Source organism: Lampetra fluviatilis, chromosome 49 (assembly GCF_964198595.1).
Source record: "Lampetra fluviatilis chromosome 49, kcLamFluv1.1, whole genome shotgun sequence".
In the NCBI taxonomy this organism is placed as follows: Eukaryota; Metazoa; Chordata; class Hyperoartia; order Petromyzontiformes; family Petromyzontidae; genus Lampetra; species Lampetra fluviatilis.
In genome coordinates this window covers 107,522-125,737 of record NC_136323.1, presented here as the reverse complement: position 1 = coordinate 125,737, position 18,216 = coordinate 107,522, and the positions used below count along the sequence as shown (strand labels likewise).

At 45.5% G+C, this 18,216-nt stretch overlaps 1 protein-coding gene across 1 annotated transcript in view; it reads left to right on the top strand.

The window, feature by feature from the left end:
- Nucleotides 1-308: 308 nt before the first annotated feature.
- The window catches only part of LOC144948340 (zona pellucida sperm-binding protein 3-like), a 35,617-nt gene continuing 17,709 nt past the window's right edge, over nucleotides 309-18,216 (top strand). The window contains exons 1-4 of the mRNA XM_078877768.1: nucleotides 309-352; nucleotides 8,494-8,732; nucleotides 10,984-11,195; nucleotides 14,718-14,830. Coding sequence (XP_078733894.1) covers nucleotides 309-352; nucleotides 8,494-8,732; nucleotides 10,984-11,195; nucleotides 14,718-14,830 — 608 coding nt within the window. The remainder of the gene's footprint in view (nucleotides 353-8,493; nucleotides 8,733-10,983; nucleotides 11,196-14,717; nucleotides 14,831-18,216) is intronic.

Genomic DNA, 18,216 nt, shown 5'->3' with positions numbered 1-18,216 from the left:
TGCCCGAGAGTCGCCCTCGCCGAGACGCCGAGGGGGGTTCGATTCCCCTCCACTTCGGTTCCTTTCCCCAGACCCCTTGCCTCATTTATTTACTTCGGGGTTTGCGCCAAAGGGAACCATTTGGCATTAAACTTATTTTCCGTTCCATTTCAGTTAATGACTCCCATGTTCTATGCTCGCATGGGCAAGGAACATGTCATGCCACTGTTGCCAAGTAGAGGGTCGTGAATCTTCCAGTTGGTCGGTATAACATTTCTGGCAATAATGTTTAAAAAGTCTGGAGCAGTGCATGCTGATGCCTTGTTACCATGCCAACTTTAAACCCCCGGAGTCTCCTCGCAGATGGGGAGAGGTACGTGCCGCACAGGCCGTTGAAGAAGCTCGAGATGTCCTGGTAGAGTTTCATAACGTCAGGGCAGAGCCAGGAGGCCTGCGAGGAGGTTTGTATTGTGCCCCGGCACTGGACAGTCTGAAGAAACCTCCATTCATTGTCCCCCTTTTCTCAATCGTTAAGTATGCTCCCTGAATGCATTTAAATTGAATGAGCTTAAGAGTATGGGTTCTTGGGCTGCATTTAGAGGCCCGCCATATCTGCGCCCAAGCCTAGGGTGGGGGGGGGGGTGCACGAACCTGCCCCAGAGTTTCTAAGCGGCTGCTCTCGTGGCAAAAGCCCCTTTGCCCGGGAGCCGAAAGGCCGCAGTCTGTAACTGTCCAGAGGTGTCTCTTAACCAAGCAATGATGGCGTGATGGGGGGGGGGGCTACTATATATGCATCGGGAGACTTCGCTATGGTGTCTTTGATTTGGAAACACCTGAAGAATTGGGCCTGGGGGATGCTGTGAATGACTCGCAATCTTGAATCTTACTTAAATCTTTCGTGACTGCAGGAATTCATATTCTTTGGGTTTTTCGGTAAAGTCACGTAGATAGGTTCAAAGAAAATAACTAAAAAATAACTAAAAAAATACGAAATGTCGATCACGACACAAGCGATCGTCATCAGGACGAAAAAAAGAGACGACCGCTTGTGTCGTGATCGAAACGTCGCAGTTTTTTGTTATTTTCTTTGAACCTATCTACGTGACTTTACCGAAAGACCCAAATAATAACTCGCAATCTTTCAAAGGTTTGCACTCTCCTGTTTGCCGACAGGATTCCGAACCTTGTTTAGACTCCTTCCAATAGTCACCTCTTATGACGTCTCCCCCATTTTCAGCGATGGGTTTCCCCAAAGTAAATCCATAACTTTAAAAAAATATTTGTTTATTGTTGGCTTCGTTTCTCCATCTCGTTTGTCTTGTTTCTCGCATTGCTCTTCTGTCCCGGGTTTGTTTGCTCCGTGAACCTCAACGTAACCTTACCATACAAGTCGCATAATGTGCGTGCACATCCCGCTCCTTCAATCCACTGCTGGATGAGGGCCCCCCTCCCTCAATTTGCGGGTCGTGTGGGTTTCTTTGACCATACTTCACCGCGCTAGTTAGTGAGGGCTGGTGGTGGGAGGGACGTCCTAAATAACAATGGATATTGTTGCACTGCCCTCTGAGTTTTACTCCACAAACTGCTGGTGCTGGGACTGGCACGACAAACTGCAGGAATTTATCCCAAGACTCTCATTTCAGAAATCGCAATACACTCAGTACAAACGTGGTAAATTGTGAAAATTATGCTTCGAATGTTTCCTTCACAATTCCCGGCCGTCGACGTTTATGTCCAGATGGTTATACATACTGTCAGCTACTTGGTTTCCTTCTCGTTCACCGCCGCCTCTGCAATATATTTGGAGGGCAACGTCGCACATCCGACTCTCTGGGAACTGAGGTTTGTGAAGAGGTCGGCGATGAGAAGATGACAGTGACACTGTCGTGCACGAATGGGTTCCTGGACAAGAATGAACCCTCCACGGGGCGGATACTGACGCACCTCCGAGGAGCATGGGTGGCTACGTACGGTGCGAAAGAAATAAAAAATACACACAGAGTCGGGAATGCGGTGCAAAAAGTGTTCCCCTCAAAACTAAATTTGAAGAAGAAAAAACTCAAAAATCTTCGTTTGTCAATAACACAGTATGTTTAGCCTTAAACGGAAATAATAGGCGACGTTTAGGGTAACGGTCCTTCTTTATTGCACAAAAATACACATTATGTCGGCCAAACCTTTTCACAGTGACAGAGATTGTGTCCACACTATTGTGTCCACATCACAGTTGTGGATGTGAAAAGTCCCATGTCTCATTTCAAGACTATCCAATGGGTGCACGTACTGGTTGTGTAACAATTACAAACATGCTGGTCGTGTTGGGGGTTTTTTTTATTGTGGGTTGTGAAAGTTTCAGTTGATAATGTTTGCCACATCAACAAAAATGCGTGGTTATTTAGACTTAGTACAAATACCAAAGTATGTTAAAAATATCAAGCTCGTGTTTCTTTCTTGGAAGCGACGTGCACATTGCTGTACAGTGTTTGTTTGGCACTAATCGCGCGTGGTTAGGTGTGGTCAAACAATCTCCCGCAGCTGACACAGCCGTGGATTAGCAAATAAATCTTGAAACGTATCATGTCAAGCCTGCTGAAGCAGCGATGATCCGCGTCTGTCACTCATTGTTTATAATTAGTATCGAAATATAGGAAATCATAATAACCCCTCATATCATGTTGTCGAGATGGCGACGTCGTTTAGAAGTCTTGGCCTCAGTCAACAATAACTGCACACACACAACATCGATCCCATTAAATCGAGTGTTGCTCGTAATTTGGATAAATTCCAGGTCTGAAATTTAAAGCATTGGTGTTTAGTGTTAAGCGATCGACAATGTCAGCAGCAGACGTTATGGGCCAGTGTGAATCCTACTGAGTTAAAAACTAAAATTAAAAGCAACTTAAAGTATTTTTTTTCTGGAGAAGTCCTGTGGGAGAAAAAAAACCTGTTCGGCAACCACGTTCTACAACGAATGGAGCTCCCTGCGAGATTGCCAAATAGCTTAGGAAGATCGTAACGTAAAGCCAACAGCGCATTTTTTTCTCGGCTGGGGAAACAGCCCTAAAAGAGGGGGAACAATCTCCCGTTTTTACCAAGTTACAGGGTCTAACGGTGTTTATTAGAGAAAACACAAAGACTTGCAATCATGGCTAATGATGATGATTAAATATTTATCCAAGCCTTGAGTGCAAATTAATTCCTTAGATTATACATTTCGGGAAGTAAGATGCACTCAGGACGTGTCTCCTGGGTGAATAAAGTTGTGCAACTTTATTTTAATCGAAATCCAACTGAGCTGTATACCTATTTTTCAGGAGCGACCTGGGCACAAATTATAGCTAAACGAAATGCTTTTTCAAGTGGAAATGTATAGCAGCTAAGTACTCTAAATGCATATTTCTAAATGTAGAAGGAAAACCGAAGGACCCGGAGAAAAATCCACGCGACTACAGGGAGAGAGACATGCAAACTCGAAATATATAGGCGTCAGGGTTATGGTTCGACCCCACGACCTCCTGTATACCAGGCGAGGGAGTTTACATCTCACCACTATGGCACGATTTTGGGGCCGAATCCCCCAATAAATCAATTATGAATCAAAGCTATACAAGTCTGGTCTCTCGCACACACAAACATAAGGTGCACCAACAACTTTGCTTCATTTTGTTGGCATCATATAAACCATATAATATGGTAACTCATAGCGCCCCCTAAAATCTTATAATCAAGTAAACATTAAAATAAACGTTGGTCCACAAAACGGAACTCGAGCAGAATGTGTTCCAGAGTTGACTCACTTAAAACAAATGCTGCTTCAAAATATTGAACTGTATGGTCTGGAGAGCCAATGGACTTGGACGAAGAGATATTGTTTATTGAAAACAAAATCAACGTTTGCCGAAACAGTATTTGCTTTAAGTCAATCTGCCTCGTGTGTGGTCCCTCCCAGTACGTCATATTTTCCCCACAGCACCGTGACCTCAAAGAATGAATGCATTCGTGCTTAAAAATGTCACTGCTGTGTTAAAGCTGTTTTTCAGATTTAGCATAACTTGACCTTGCTTTGAATTATCGCATTGTGATAAAATGTTCCACAGTCTTTTTTTATATTCAAGAAACCAAGAACACGGACATCACAGATTACGAACATGTTTCAAACCCGGAATAATACACCCTCAAATGGGTGGCCGTCTGGAGGCACGTGGTCTCACTACCCTGCCACAGTAGGGGCACCGAATGGGCGCAGCAGATGAACGGGGTAAGGGGAAGAGGAGCACTTTCCCCAACCGTGTGTTAAGGCTATCAGGGGTGTCGTTGTATGACACCAGCGCACACTTTGCTATGAGAAATGACAATGATGATGGTAACGCACCTCCAATTAGCACGGTTGGCTACGTACGGTGCGAAAGAAGTTCAACATACGCACATGCGCGAAGAGGGGGAGGAAGTAGAATAACGTAACCAAACATAAAACAAGAACTAAAGTAACTTAAAGCGCAATGTCTTGGTTTAACCTTTGTGTTTTCCCCGATGAGCAACGGGTTTCAGGTGCTTACCGCAGTGTCAGGAGTCCATCTCCTATGTTTTACAGTGGTATAAATCCATTTTATTTTAACACAGCTTTTCTGAGCAAAGGCCAAACAGAAAGCCCGGGACGTCAAGTGGACAGTAAGCCAGCAGCACGAATCACAAGTCGTAAAAGGGCATAGCAGGTCTGCTGAATTGAGCGAGGGAAGGTTATACAAGAGCTTGTGCGAAACAACAACAACAACAGAGAGACAATGATGGGAAGAGGAATTCCAAAGAGGAGCATTGAAGAAGCAAGTGAGAAGTGTTGTGACCTGCAGTGAGAAGTGTTGTGACCTGCAGTGTGGTATGCACGCATGTTGAACTTCTTTCGCACGGTACGTAGCCAACCGTGCTAACCAGAGGTTCGGGAGAAGGATAACAAACTAAACACACAATTTAGTTCTAAAGAAATGAGTCTTCAATCTAGATTTAAAAGTGCATAGCTCAAGTGGCTTCCTAATACAGTACCGGAAGGAAGAGCATTCCAGACGGCCGCAGAATGCGCGCGATGCGGTGACCGTGTTGGTGGTTGAACACGGGGCGTGTGAGACGACGCAGTCCCGTTTGATCAGTCCCCAACACGGCTGGAGGATTGTCGACGATGGTTTAACATTTCAGTACCATCAACGAGATTGTAAATACTACGTCACTCTACATGTATCAGCTTTTATATATCGCTGGTATTTTAATCTCAACTGAACAAACTAAGTTAAGGACATGGAACTGAAACATGCATATAAACACGCGTGTTCACATTTAAACCATCTTAATCTACACGTACATCGCTTTTGTAAATCCACTGCTGGATGATCAGTGATGGGGGAGCAATGGATATTGCTGCGCTGCACTCTGCTGCCCACAATGTAGCCGCGCTGCCACCGAGAGGACCTGTGAATACGAGTCGTGGTAGCCCATCCAAGCACCATCCAGACTCAAGCTTGATTAGCTTCCGAGATCTACAAAGATGGAGCGCATTCCGGGTGATATGATCATACTGTGATTCGATGTGCACGTATATAATTAACGATGGCGAAGTATAATCAACCCGGCCAGGTGATCTCAGAGGTACAGCAAGATTTTTAAGTTCAGATGCCACCTCCCCCCCTTCGCCAGAGGAATATGTAATTTCCACCACTGACTGCTGTAAACAGGAAATTAGCATTTGGCATGGACAATCCAATATCAATTGAATAATCACATAACTCAGCAATAATCAACAATTCTCGAGGTATATCCATGCTAACAATGATCGTACATGCAGGCTTCGCTATTGAGCCATCTCTGGTAATACTGTAACGTCTGCCACCATGTGTTTATGTAATCTCTGATAAGTGGATGTAATTCCGTGCTTAATTGGCTGCTATACTGGCGTGATCTAGTTGTCGGGGGCGTGCAGGTGAGGTTTTTCGAATACAAGTGCACGACACGAGCTCACCCAACCAGCTGGTGGCCTCACAGCTTGAACATTGCCAGTTCAGCTCCGGGTATATATCTGGCGGTGGGTGTCCTCGCCTCTCGCTTGGTCGATAGCGATTTCTTTGAAGTTGTAGACATGGACTCAACCCTCGCCTGTTGCTCGTTGCTGCTGGCAATTGTGCTGCTGTACGATCTACCTGCAGGTAAGGGTTGGTCTGTGGACTAACCTCCGAGGATCGTGACAAGAGCACACTTATGCGATACCTGGACACCTACAGACCATACCAGCCGTGGTTTTTGCTTTGCATGCATTTAATATACAAATACGGAGTGCTCTTGCCAATAACACGTGGGAATGCAGAAACATTTGTTTGAAACCTGTCCAGAGTTAGATTTATTATACGAATGCTGCTTTGTAATATTGGGCTGGAAAGCCAATAGGCTGAATAACTAAACATGTTTTTATATATACAGTACGTGTATCATACCACCACAGGTCGGGTGCCAGCTGGCCAACTTGCTATGCAGCAAAGACGTGCTGTAGATAATATATCACATTCTGTGCTGTCCGTATATACAGGACTGCAGACAATAATCTGTAATTTATACATGTACTGTTTAATGGATGGGTTCATGGAACGTTGGTGGAATGGTTTACGCGTTGTGCTGTGAGCCCCTCCGTACCCGAGTTTGATTCGCAGTCATGGCTGACATCAGTGGCGAGTATTATCTGAACGCGGCCTGGACACACCTCTTCCCCCTTCACCTATTCCTAACCAACACTCACTCACCTGCGTACTTGAGTGCGTCAGCTTCCACGGTACGGTATGGGGAGGCCTTCATCCAGTCATCCAGCAGTGGATTGGCAAAGGCGCTGTCTGTACATTGTTAGTGTCCTTAGAATAACGTGGTTGGATGTACCGTGTCTCGCATCGAACAGGGTCTTCTTTGGGACCCCTAAAATGCAACTGACTTGAGGGAAATCAGGGGGGGGGGGAAGTAAAACTCTTACTCGGGATGCTCACAACCTGAGCAATGCGGACAGGCCGGCTGCATTGCTTGAGCGAGTATCATTCGCTAGCGTGTGATTGCTCAAATTCAAATCAAAGAGTATTGGTCGCACACACAGTTAAGCTGTTACAGCGGGTGACGCTAAATTATTGTTTTCAGCTCCAAACCATTGCAATTGAATGGCTAACAAATAATGAATCCATAATGAATCAACAATATGGAAATACAGAAACCTTGGATTGCGAGCATAATTCGTTCTGGAAACGTGTTTTTGTAATCCAAAGCATTCGTATGTCAGTTGTGATCACGTGACGCTCGGCAGACAAAGCATATACGTACTACTCGTATTGCAAGACCTCGCTCGTTTATCAAATTAATATTTATTTAACATTTTTGCTCGTCATGCAAAACACTCGCAGACCAAGTTACTCGCAATCCAAGGTTTTACTGTATCCGAACGAATCCCAATAGCCCAAATAACACTAACAATGAGCACAATCTGCGTCTATACATGGGATGAATGAACAGAAAGATAGACTATCTATATATATAAAATCGCAAATCTGTCTGTCTGTCTGTGTGTCTGTCTGTCTGTCGCCGGACCATACGCAGTTTCATTGGACGAAATGTGAGGGATTTGCGAGACACGATTGGTCCGTTTGGTTTTCCTAGCGCTGCAATTGGCCCGTTCATCGAGGCCGTGGCGGAGTAGCGCAGTTGGTAGCGCCCTCGCTTCCCATGCCAAAGGTCGCGGGATCGATCCCCGCGTCCTTCACAGGCGAATATATTTTTAAATCCTTTATATTAAGTTCGCTGCCACGCATATAAATAATTTATAGTGAAAAACTTTTTTTTACGGGTTATACTTATTATTTATTCATGTGCATGACCATCCCAACTCACGCGCCTTTCGTGGGGGAGACTGCTCATGCCAAGTCGCACGCTGGTAGTGAGGGGGACATTTTATTTTGCGTTAAAAATGCTTTAAAAATACACTAAACGCTCAGGTAAATTATTCACTGCGTGATGTCCCCCCCACCCCGATGCGTGCAGTGATTACTACTATACATTTGCTAGATGCTACCACTATAGGCCGTAGATATTACTGCAGAGCGGCACATATACAGTCGATAAATACTGCTATAGAGTCAGCATGTACTGCTGTAATCATAGCAGGTACCACCACAGTATGCACTGCTGCAGTGAAAGCAGGTACCACCACAGTCAGTACGCACTGCAGTTACATTATTAAGAGTAGTTTTGAAATATTTTTAAAACCCGGGCAACGCCGGGTACTTCCTGCTAGTGAATATGTACAATAGATATCAGTGATCTTTGTCGAGTACGAAATAAATGCACTGTGTATACTCTGTATATAAATTGGAAGTGTCCAGTGTTCAACATTGTTATATGTGTAGTGACATAGAACGGTCACTACTGTGTTGGCCCGTACGAGGGCTGGGGGCCCCAAGGGGGTGCCTGGGGGGTCACGTGCTGGAGGGATCCGGACCTTCCTAGAGGTGGGGGAAGTGAGGCGTGTCCTGGGAAGGGAGGCGTGGCCTGGAGAGAGCCAGCCACGCCGGGGCGGAGCCGGCCACGCCAAAGCAGATATAAGCGTGGTGTGAACGCAGAGCGAGGCTGTTGTACTGTACTCCGAAGAGTGAAGACACCATCGGTCGTCAAGTCCCGAGTCGTCGTCCTGGGCCAGGCAGGCCGTTGCCTGCCTGGTCCAGTCTGTGTCGCGTTCCAGAGTGTTAGTGAGTTGAGGAAGGTGGTCACCACCTCATGTACAGTGTTATATTACTTACCGTTAATAAATAGTGTTGCCTCCAAGCTGCGTGTGTGTGCACCTAATTCGAACCCACTACATATGCAAAGGAGAGCCTTCGTTGACTGCGTTATTTGTGCGAGTGCGAGAGACTGCGTGGTGTTTGTGTGAGCGCAAAGGCGCCACGGCGACTTCCCCGTCACTGGTGGCGAGTGGCGGGTATTGGTGTAAAAATGTCTCTTAAGGGGCAGGTCCGAGTACAGGGCAGATAGACAACTAGTGATGGCTGTTCAACAGTCTAATGGCCTGGTGGTAGAAGCTGTCTTGGAGCCTGGTCCTAGATCCGATGCTCCGCTACCGTCTGCCAGACGGTAGCGGAGCGTACAATCCGTGGTTTGAGGTGGCGGAGGTCATTAATGATCTTCTCGGCCTTACACGGATCACCGAGCATTGGAATGGTCCTGGAGGGCAGGCGGCGTGCCCCCTGTGGTACGGTGGGCTAACCGCACTACCCTCTGCAGAGCCTTGCGATCGAGGGACGTGCAGTTGCCGTACCAGGCGGTGGAGCAACCTGACAGAATGCTCTCAATGGTGCATCTGCAGAAGTTCGTCAGGGTCTTAGGGGCCATGCCGAATTTATCCAGCCGCCTGAGGTTGAAGAGGCACTTGCGCCTACACTGAACTGTCGATGTGATGGGACCATGTCAGGGCCTTGGTGATATGCATGCCCAGGACTTGTAAGCTTTTTGACCCTTCCCACTGTAGCTCTGTCGATGTAGATGGGGGGGGGGGGCGTGCTCTCCCCTCTGTCCCCTGTAGTCCACGACCAGCTCGTTGGTTTTGTTGACGTTGAGGGGGCAGCTATTTCCGCTAGGGCTCCAATCTCCTCCTTGTAGGCTGCCTCGTTGTTGGTGATTGGGCCTACTGTCGTGTCGTCAGAACTTGATAATTGAGTTGGAGTCGTGTGTGGCCACGCAGTTGTGGGTAAACAGGGAGTGCAAGAGGGGGCTGAGCACACGGGGGGGGGGGGGGGGGAGGCCTGTTGATGAGGATCAGCGTTGTGGAGTCTACCTGTCAAAGTCCAGGACCCAGTTGCATAGGGAGGAGTTCAGACCCAGTGCCCTGAGTTTGGTGACTGCTTGGAGTGGTACTATGGTGTTGAAAGCGGAGCTATAGTCGATAAACAGTATTCTCACCTAGGTAATCCTCTTGTCCAGGTGGGAATGGGCAGTGTAGTGCAATGGCGATTGCGTTGTTCGTGGATCTGTTCGGGCGGGTATGCAAATTGTAGTGGGTCTAGGGTGTCTGGTAAGGTGGAGCTGGTATTTTTCCGTGACTAGCCTCTCAAATCACTTAATGATGATTTGAAGTGAGTGCTACGGGGCGATAGTCATTTGGTTCGGTTACCTTCACTCGCTTAGGTACAGGAACGATGGTGGACCTATTGAAGCACATGGGGACAACAGGCTGGGATATGCAGAGTTTGAATATGTCCGTAAACACGCCAGCCAGCTGATCTACGCATGCTCTGAGAACGCGGCCCAGGGATGCCATTCGGGCCGGCAGCCTTGCGAGAGTTAACGCGCTTGAAAGACTGACTCGCGTCAGCCAAAGAGATCGAGAGCCCACAATACTCTTGAGCAGCGAGGGCCCATGTCGGTGGGTTGGTGTTTTCTCGAAGCAAGCAAAAAAAGGTGTTCAGCTTGTCTGGGAGTGAAGTGTCGATGTCCGTAAAGCAGCTGGTTTTCCCTTTGTAATCTGTGATTGTCTGGAGTCCTTTCCACATTCGTCTCGTGTCTGAGCCGTTGAATTGCGACTCCACTTTGTCCCCTGTACTATCTTTTTGCCTCTTGGTTGCCTTTTGGAGGTCGTAGCTGGCCAGTTTGTGTTCGTCCATGTTCCCGGTTGTCCTGTGGTTCAAATTGCGGTGGTTTGTGCTTTCAGTTGTTTTAAAATGTATATGAAATCGCATTTTATAGTTTTATAATGCAACTGCATCCATATACGGTACAAAGTAAGACCTTTTTTACAAGCTGTAAATGTGTTAATTATAATTAACCAATTATTTATCTTAATTGAAACATGGAGTATTTGTTAAATAAAATGGCGAAACAGGGCGGGGCACGCGAGCTCTAAATGAGTATTTCTAAGACGTCATCAAATGTATGGCTGTCTTGTGCAAAGGCGACCCTCTCCACCTACCTAGCAACCCTCCCCTCCACCGTGTTGCCCGTGATCAGCATATGGCACGGCCGTGAGCGCCACTCGCCTGCGTTGTGGCCGGGGCTGGCTGGAGGTGACGGTGCAGCTGGAGTTGCTGGGCGTGGGGGCCCAGGCGCTGCGACGAGGAGGGTTGTACCTGGGCGAGCCGGCGTGTCACGCCACCGGCGAGGGGGAGGGCGGCTCCCTTGTCCTCCTCTACAACCTCGGCGCGTGTGGCACCCAAGCCTCGGTAACGTAATTTTCATCCACCCTGACCCCCTCTATCTGGAGTTTTCATGGTGGGACCATTTGCAGTTTGGCAGCTTTTCCCCCCTGATTGAGACCCGTTGATTTGCCAAAAGACCATCTTTTATATAGGAGTGTTCTTCGATGGAAAGCCTGCATGCCACTGGTGGACATTAGTTTGGCCCTGATGTGCGGCCCCCGATAATACATATCTCGGCCTCGCTGTGCGCTACGGTGCACCACTATCCGAGTAGTTAACCTCACATTCAATAAACCTTCAGAGCCAGGGTGAACATCCGACTCCAACGTAATTAATGCATAGAACGAGGTAAAACTGAACAAACAGCACGAAATACAGCATCTGTTAATACTTGCAATATCAATACAATGAATGAACATAGAGCATCGGAATATTGTCTGAGATGACATGAATCTCAACAATAGGTACTGGATTGACCAGGCACTTACTTTAGCACTGACTAGCCATACAACAAGAGAATAAGCTACTGTGTTAAATAAGGTCACTGTGTAATCACCGTACTGCAGCCTAAATGTACAGTGCTGCATATAACACTGAACTGTGGATGAGATACATCTTCATCCTTGCTCTCAGGATCGCATTAAAGTTTCATGGGCAATAGTCTGGCTCGACTTATCCAACTACAAGTAACATTCGCAATGCAAGTGACAGGCTTCGTTGTTAACTAGGCCTTATATTCATTACAATGTAACAGCATCATAAATGCATTTACAGTATTATAACGGCAATCCTAACATAACAGCATTCCCAGTATTATAAGAACATAAACGAACTTGCAGACAATGCTGCTTAAAGTCTCACAATGAATTGATGCACCCGTCTTCACTGAGACGCTTTGTGCCTCCATTCTGTACTCTGTAATGGCTGACACCCTGCCTCATGGCCTAGAGAATCTTAAATCGTAACTTCCTGGTCACGTGACCAAACACGCCACCATATCAGGAAGTTCCTGTGGAATCAACGCCCCTTATCTGCCATGAGGCAGAACAATACACATGTGAAAACACCCTCCATCATAAACGTGGTTGTCCCAAACCCAAATGGTTTAAAATGTGTGGCCCTCGCACTGTCTTATCAGCAAAAGTGTCTACAAACTAAGTTGCGCCTGTGGCAGTAGTTACATTGGGAAAACTAAGCGACCACGTCTCGGACCGTGTTCGTAAACATAAGGTAGATCTGAAACACGGTAGGATCAATACCTCGGCCGTGGCTGATCATTTCTTTAATGCAGTGGGCTCACGAAATTGATTTCCCCACTGGCTATCAGAGTCGTTCATGAAGCCATCCATATATATATAGATGCAGACAATTTCAACCGAGAGGATGGGTACAAACTCGGCAATCGCTGGAAGGACGTTATCAACCAGTTCAAGTCGTAACTTACTGTAATGTTTCCATTTTTAGACCTGGTAGCCCTTTGGTAGAAACCCAGCACCATCATTACCTACTACTACCATCACCTCTAGCAGCAACCTCCACCGTAAGCTGTGTGGGTGTGTTGAGCGAGGTGCAATGTTTGCCTGGTGGCCCTTTGATTGGTGGAGACCCACTGCCGGTGTCGTTTCCCCTACATTAACATTAGCTGCCCTGCCCATGCTGCTGACACACTTGAGCTATGCCCATCTTTAAACCTTTATAAACAATTTTTCTTTAGAGGCTTAACCCCCTTTTCCTGATGACGACCGCTTGTGTTGTGATCGAAACGCCGTAGTTTTTTTTATTTTCTTTGAACCTATCTACGTGACTTTTACCAAAATACCCAAAGAATAAGAAGTGTTTATAGCATGGCTATCATTGTGGATATAACATCTCCTAAGAGGCAATTTCCAGGTTAACTGTTTACTCTTTGGTTCTTTCGGTAAAGTCACATAGAAATAAATTAAATAGTAGAATACGACGTTTCGATTGCAACACAAGCAACCGTCATCAGGTTGAACTAAATTTGAGAGAGACAAAACACAGATATAGAGACACCGACAGAGACACAACATAGACACAGACCCAATGCCTCTGTCGAGGCCTTAAATAGAGAGAGAGAGAGGTGGGTCTGCTAGAACAGCTGCTGGAGCAGAGAAATTAGTATGTCAATGAAAGACCCAACACGACTGGTACATTTTAGAGTTGTGTGGAAATCCACCTCAAAGTGGCTGGAGGGAGAGAGCGAAAGGATCTATGAGAGCCTGGTAAATTTTAGAAAGAGAAATAGGCCGTTTGAAATAACAAACTTTCATTTTTTTGGAAATGCTATGCAACTGTAGGCTAACACATTCTAGATTTGAAGTTTTCGTGACTGCAAGGATTCATACTCTTTGTTTTTTTCGGTAAAGTCACGTAGGTAAAATAAATAAATAAATGAACTCAATTAAATCACGTTTTAGGCGCAACACAAGCGTCCTTCTTCAGGTGAGGACAACGTAGCGAAAGCACAACCGCTTAGGTACGTCTCCAGAGATGGCTGTGACTAACACACAGTTAACGCATAGCCTGGTTGATGACGATTGCTGCTCCAGCAGACCCACCTCTCTCTGCCCCCCCTCCCCTCTTTCTATATAAGGCCTCGACACAGGCATTGGGTCGTTGTGTGTCTCTCTCTGCTTGTCTGTCTCCGTGTCTGTTTTGTCTCTCTAAAATTTAGTTCAACCTGATAACGGTTGCTTGTGTTGCAATCGAAACGTCGTATTATATTATTTAATGTATTTTCTTTCTACGTGACTTTAATCGAGCGTTTGATTTCTGAGAGCCGAGCGTGATGTAATTAATGAGTCGTCTTATCACTTGGATCAATACAAACATTTTTACTGCTGTAAAGTAATCCTAAAGCTAAATTAGAAAATGCTTCCTTAATGTTTTTTTTTCCACAACAGATTTTTGCCCTGTGTTTTAAGTTTTGGAGCGCTGTATCGTAATTGTTCACTCTTTACCAACTTACACTGACCAGCATGGTGAAGTATGGTTAAATATCCCATGTGACCTAAAGACATCGAAATCTTTATCAAACAGTAGATTGACAAAGGGCTGTAAGTTTTTATATTGCCACAGCGTTTGCTCATTGTTAGCAAGAGAATGGGTAAAATATTTACTTTTCTTCAAATTCATGAAACCATTTTTTGTTGGGCCCCGTAATGATCTGGCCAAATTATTTGTCTTCCACACTCCACCAGCCGACACAGCCACAAAAATGTAATTGTTACAAATAAATGTTAGCGACCCACCATTACAGTTTCATCTCACGAGTAGAGCAACTGGCTCAACCAAATTATAGCAATTCGATATGTAACTAGTCCCTTTAAACCACACCGGGCATCATCAGGACAAGATCCAGGAAAGGTTCATTGTGGTGTGGTTGTCTGCGAAGGTATAATTGCCATGTGCTTGTCTTTTTGTGCTGTATAGACCTCTGATTTAATTTGCGAGAAAGGATTGTCGGGCTCAAGCTGCCCATCGTTTGTGGTGGTTGTTGACACGGACTGATTTTGGTGGTTTCAGGTGGAAAATGATGACATCGTTTACACAAACTACCTGCATTACGAGCCTGCCACTCGCAGTAACATCGTGAGAGTCCACCGGACGAGCGTCTTCCTGGAGTGCCGATACCACAGGTCCCTTACCCCAACACTCGCACCTACTGCGTCAAAAAAGTATTTGTCTGATGGGGGGGGGGGGGGGCGACACTACCTCTCGTAGAGATTAAAATATAATAACACTTTTAGGATAAGATTGGGCAGGTTCATCAAATGGTTACTCAAAATATCTAGACACAAACAAGAGTCAAGAGCCAAGTCGCATATTTGCACTTGCAAATCCCAAGTGTGTTCTGCCCTGAAAGTTACCCGTTGACTTCCACATGGCTGTTATGAATGATGAATTCTAGATTTGAAGCTTTCGTGACTGCAAGGATTCATATTCTTAGGTTTTTTCGGTAAAGTCACGTAGGTAAAAAATAAAAATTAATAAAAGTAAAATATAAAATAAAAATCACGAAGTTTCGGAGGCAACACAAGCTTCCATCTTCAGGTGGAACAGTCACAGCACGATAGCTGTATCAAGTGAGAGAAATTCCAAGAAAACCGTATTGTTATATGTATACCGGTTGAGGGTGGGAGGAGCCAAGGTAGGCCCTGAATATTATTATTATTGTGAGGTTCGGTGCGGCTGAAGCACGCTGTTAGGAACGGGCCTTTTGTTGTGTAAACTAGGTGCGGATGATGTATAGGTGCATGTAAACGGGACTGAGCCTTTTTGTTATGTAGAGATGATGTGGCTGAAATCGCTGCCAGGAAATTAGTCTTTGTGTAGAATGGTTGACTGAGCCTATTATTATGGAGAGGTGGTGCGGCCTAAATCGCTGCCAGGAAATTAGTCTTTGTTGTGTAGAATGGTTGACTGAGCCTATTGTTATGTAGAGGTGGTGGGGTTGAAATCACTGCCAGGTATGCTCCAAATATGTGTAGTTAAATCTTTTTTGCATGGTTAATAACATCTTTCCAATGATTACTAAGTTTGTACCCATCATCACGGTTGAAATTATGTCTGCATTTGTATATTTGAATGGCCTCGTGTACAAACCTTTGATGGTAGCCAGGAGGCTTGCAGAGCACCTTAGTCTCAGAAAAGACAATTTCATGAGAGCCCACAGCGTTGCTACATCTCGTGCCATTTTACATCTAGGGTAAGAACATCATTATCTAGAGTAACATAAATAATAGAATACTTTTATTTATTTTATTTCTACGTGACTTTACCTAAAGAACCAGAGCTTCCTGCGGTCACAAAAGCTTAAAATCAAGTTTAAAGTAACGTAACTAACTTATTCGAGAGGGGGGAAAATATCTAAACCCATCTTGTTGAGCTTTCGTCGATCCTTAAACATGTTATCGTAACATTCAAACTTTAAAAAAAAATAACTTTAGTGTACTTGGGCAGGACACATCACTAGGAGGGGAATGATGGCCGATGCAGTGGAAACTAATGGAAAGTGTCTGAGCAGACAGCCACCGAAGAGATGGAGTAATGACGGTCATGTGCCAGATGGATTGTTGCGTTGTACGATCGTGAGTGTTGGAGGTAGCTTGGGTTGGTCACGGCTAATGACGGATTATTTCATTGTGCTGTAGTATTTAAGGACACGTTGAGTGGCACCCACCGTTGTCCTAACCAGATCCTGTGGTGTTTTCAGGGGGGGTGCCCCCTCGCCCCCCCCCCCCCATGAAGGCTGGGCTCTGTCCCCCTTTAATAAACCGTTTAAAAAGCGAGTGCAAATCTCCGTATATTAGTACAAATGAACAATCGGCATCACAGTATTTATTAGTGTAATGACACTTGCACGTATTCGGAGCTTTCTTTATTAGACAGAGCAACCACAGTAGGGCCCGGCTTCTTCCTTGAGTCTTGAAGCTCATACACTCCCCGAACATCTCTCCTCCCTCCTGTGCTTTACCCTTGTATACCTTTCGAGCCCCTTCGCTCGCCCCACTCATTTCAGCAAATCCTCATCTTCTCCATTAAGGGTTGTCAACCGTCGCCTCAACACTCAACCTTTGCTTCCTGCCTTTTTCAGGTCAAATCTCTCCTCCAATTCCTTTTGAACCTTGCCACCCGACCAATAACCTATGGAGGCCATATTCTTTGGGTCTTCGGTAAAGTCCCATAGAAACAATAACAATAAAATAATAATACATGATAATAAAGTGAAAAAAAATATAATACAAATATCACAACGTTTCGATCGCAACACAAGCAATCGTCATCATGAGAGGGGGAAAGCTGCTAAGGCAGGCTGTTTTTAAAGGTTTGAAATGGGTGTAGCCTAAGGGCCATAAACGAAGTTGGTGGGGCTAGTGATTAAGTGATAAATTTGCATGTAAAATGTAAGATCAGAGAGCTACACGACAAGGGTGCAGTGGTGGCCATTGTATTGTGAGAGATTAGCATGTCAATGTAAGATCGCAGAGCCGCCACCACATGGAGGACACGAGCAACGGCGGCTGTGTTGGTGAGACATTTAACCTGTTAATGTAAAATCAGTCGAAAACAACTGCTAACATCGGAAGGTAAGATGGAAACATCACTTACAGTTATGACTTAAACTGGTTAATAATGTCCTTCCAATAATTGCTCGGTTTGTACCCATCTTCTCGGTTGAAATTGTCTATATCTGGATGGCTTTGTGAACGAATCTTTGTTGATAGCCAGTGGGTTTGCAGAGCACCTTCGTCTTGGAGAAATCAATTTCGTGTGACCCCACCTCATTAAAACAATGATCAGCCACGGCCGAGGTATTGGTCCTACCGTGTTTCAGATCTGCCTTTATGTTCACGAACACGGTCCGAGACATGTCGCTTAGTTTCCCCAATGTAACTACTGCCACAGACACAGCTTAGTTTGTAGATACCAGGGTATTGCATGTCAGGGATCACATCCTTCACAGATGGGATCAAATCACAAATTTTATGTACGATGTTAAATCAGACCTGGATCTTGGGTTTGCTCATGATTTTGGAAATCTTTTTGGTGACCCCTGCTCTGTATGGTAAGATGGTCGTTTTGATTGGGTCCTCAGATGGTTCTTTCCCAACGGTTGGTGATAGCTTTATGGATTGTGTAGTCTGAATATCCATTCATCTTGAGGGCTTAGTGTACGTGTTCCAGTTCACTGGCTAGTTGGTGATGGTCGGAAATACATTGAGCTCTGCGGTGTAGAGTTTTGATGAGGGAATTCTTCTGGGATGGATGATGGTGGGAGTCAGGTTTTAGGTAGGCATCCGTATGGGTGGCTTTCCTGTAGACAGTGTCCCATTGAGCCATCTGGTCTCTTTTTGATTAAGGCATCCAAGAATGGTAACTTGCAATCCTTTTCCACCTCCATAGTGAATTTGATGGCTGGGTGTATGGAATTGATGTGGTTGAGGAATTTGTTCAGAGCTGGTCGGCCATGTGGCCTATGTAGGCCTCTGCACCAATAGGAGGCCTTGGCCTACTTCCTGAT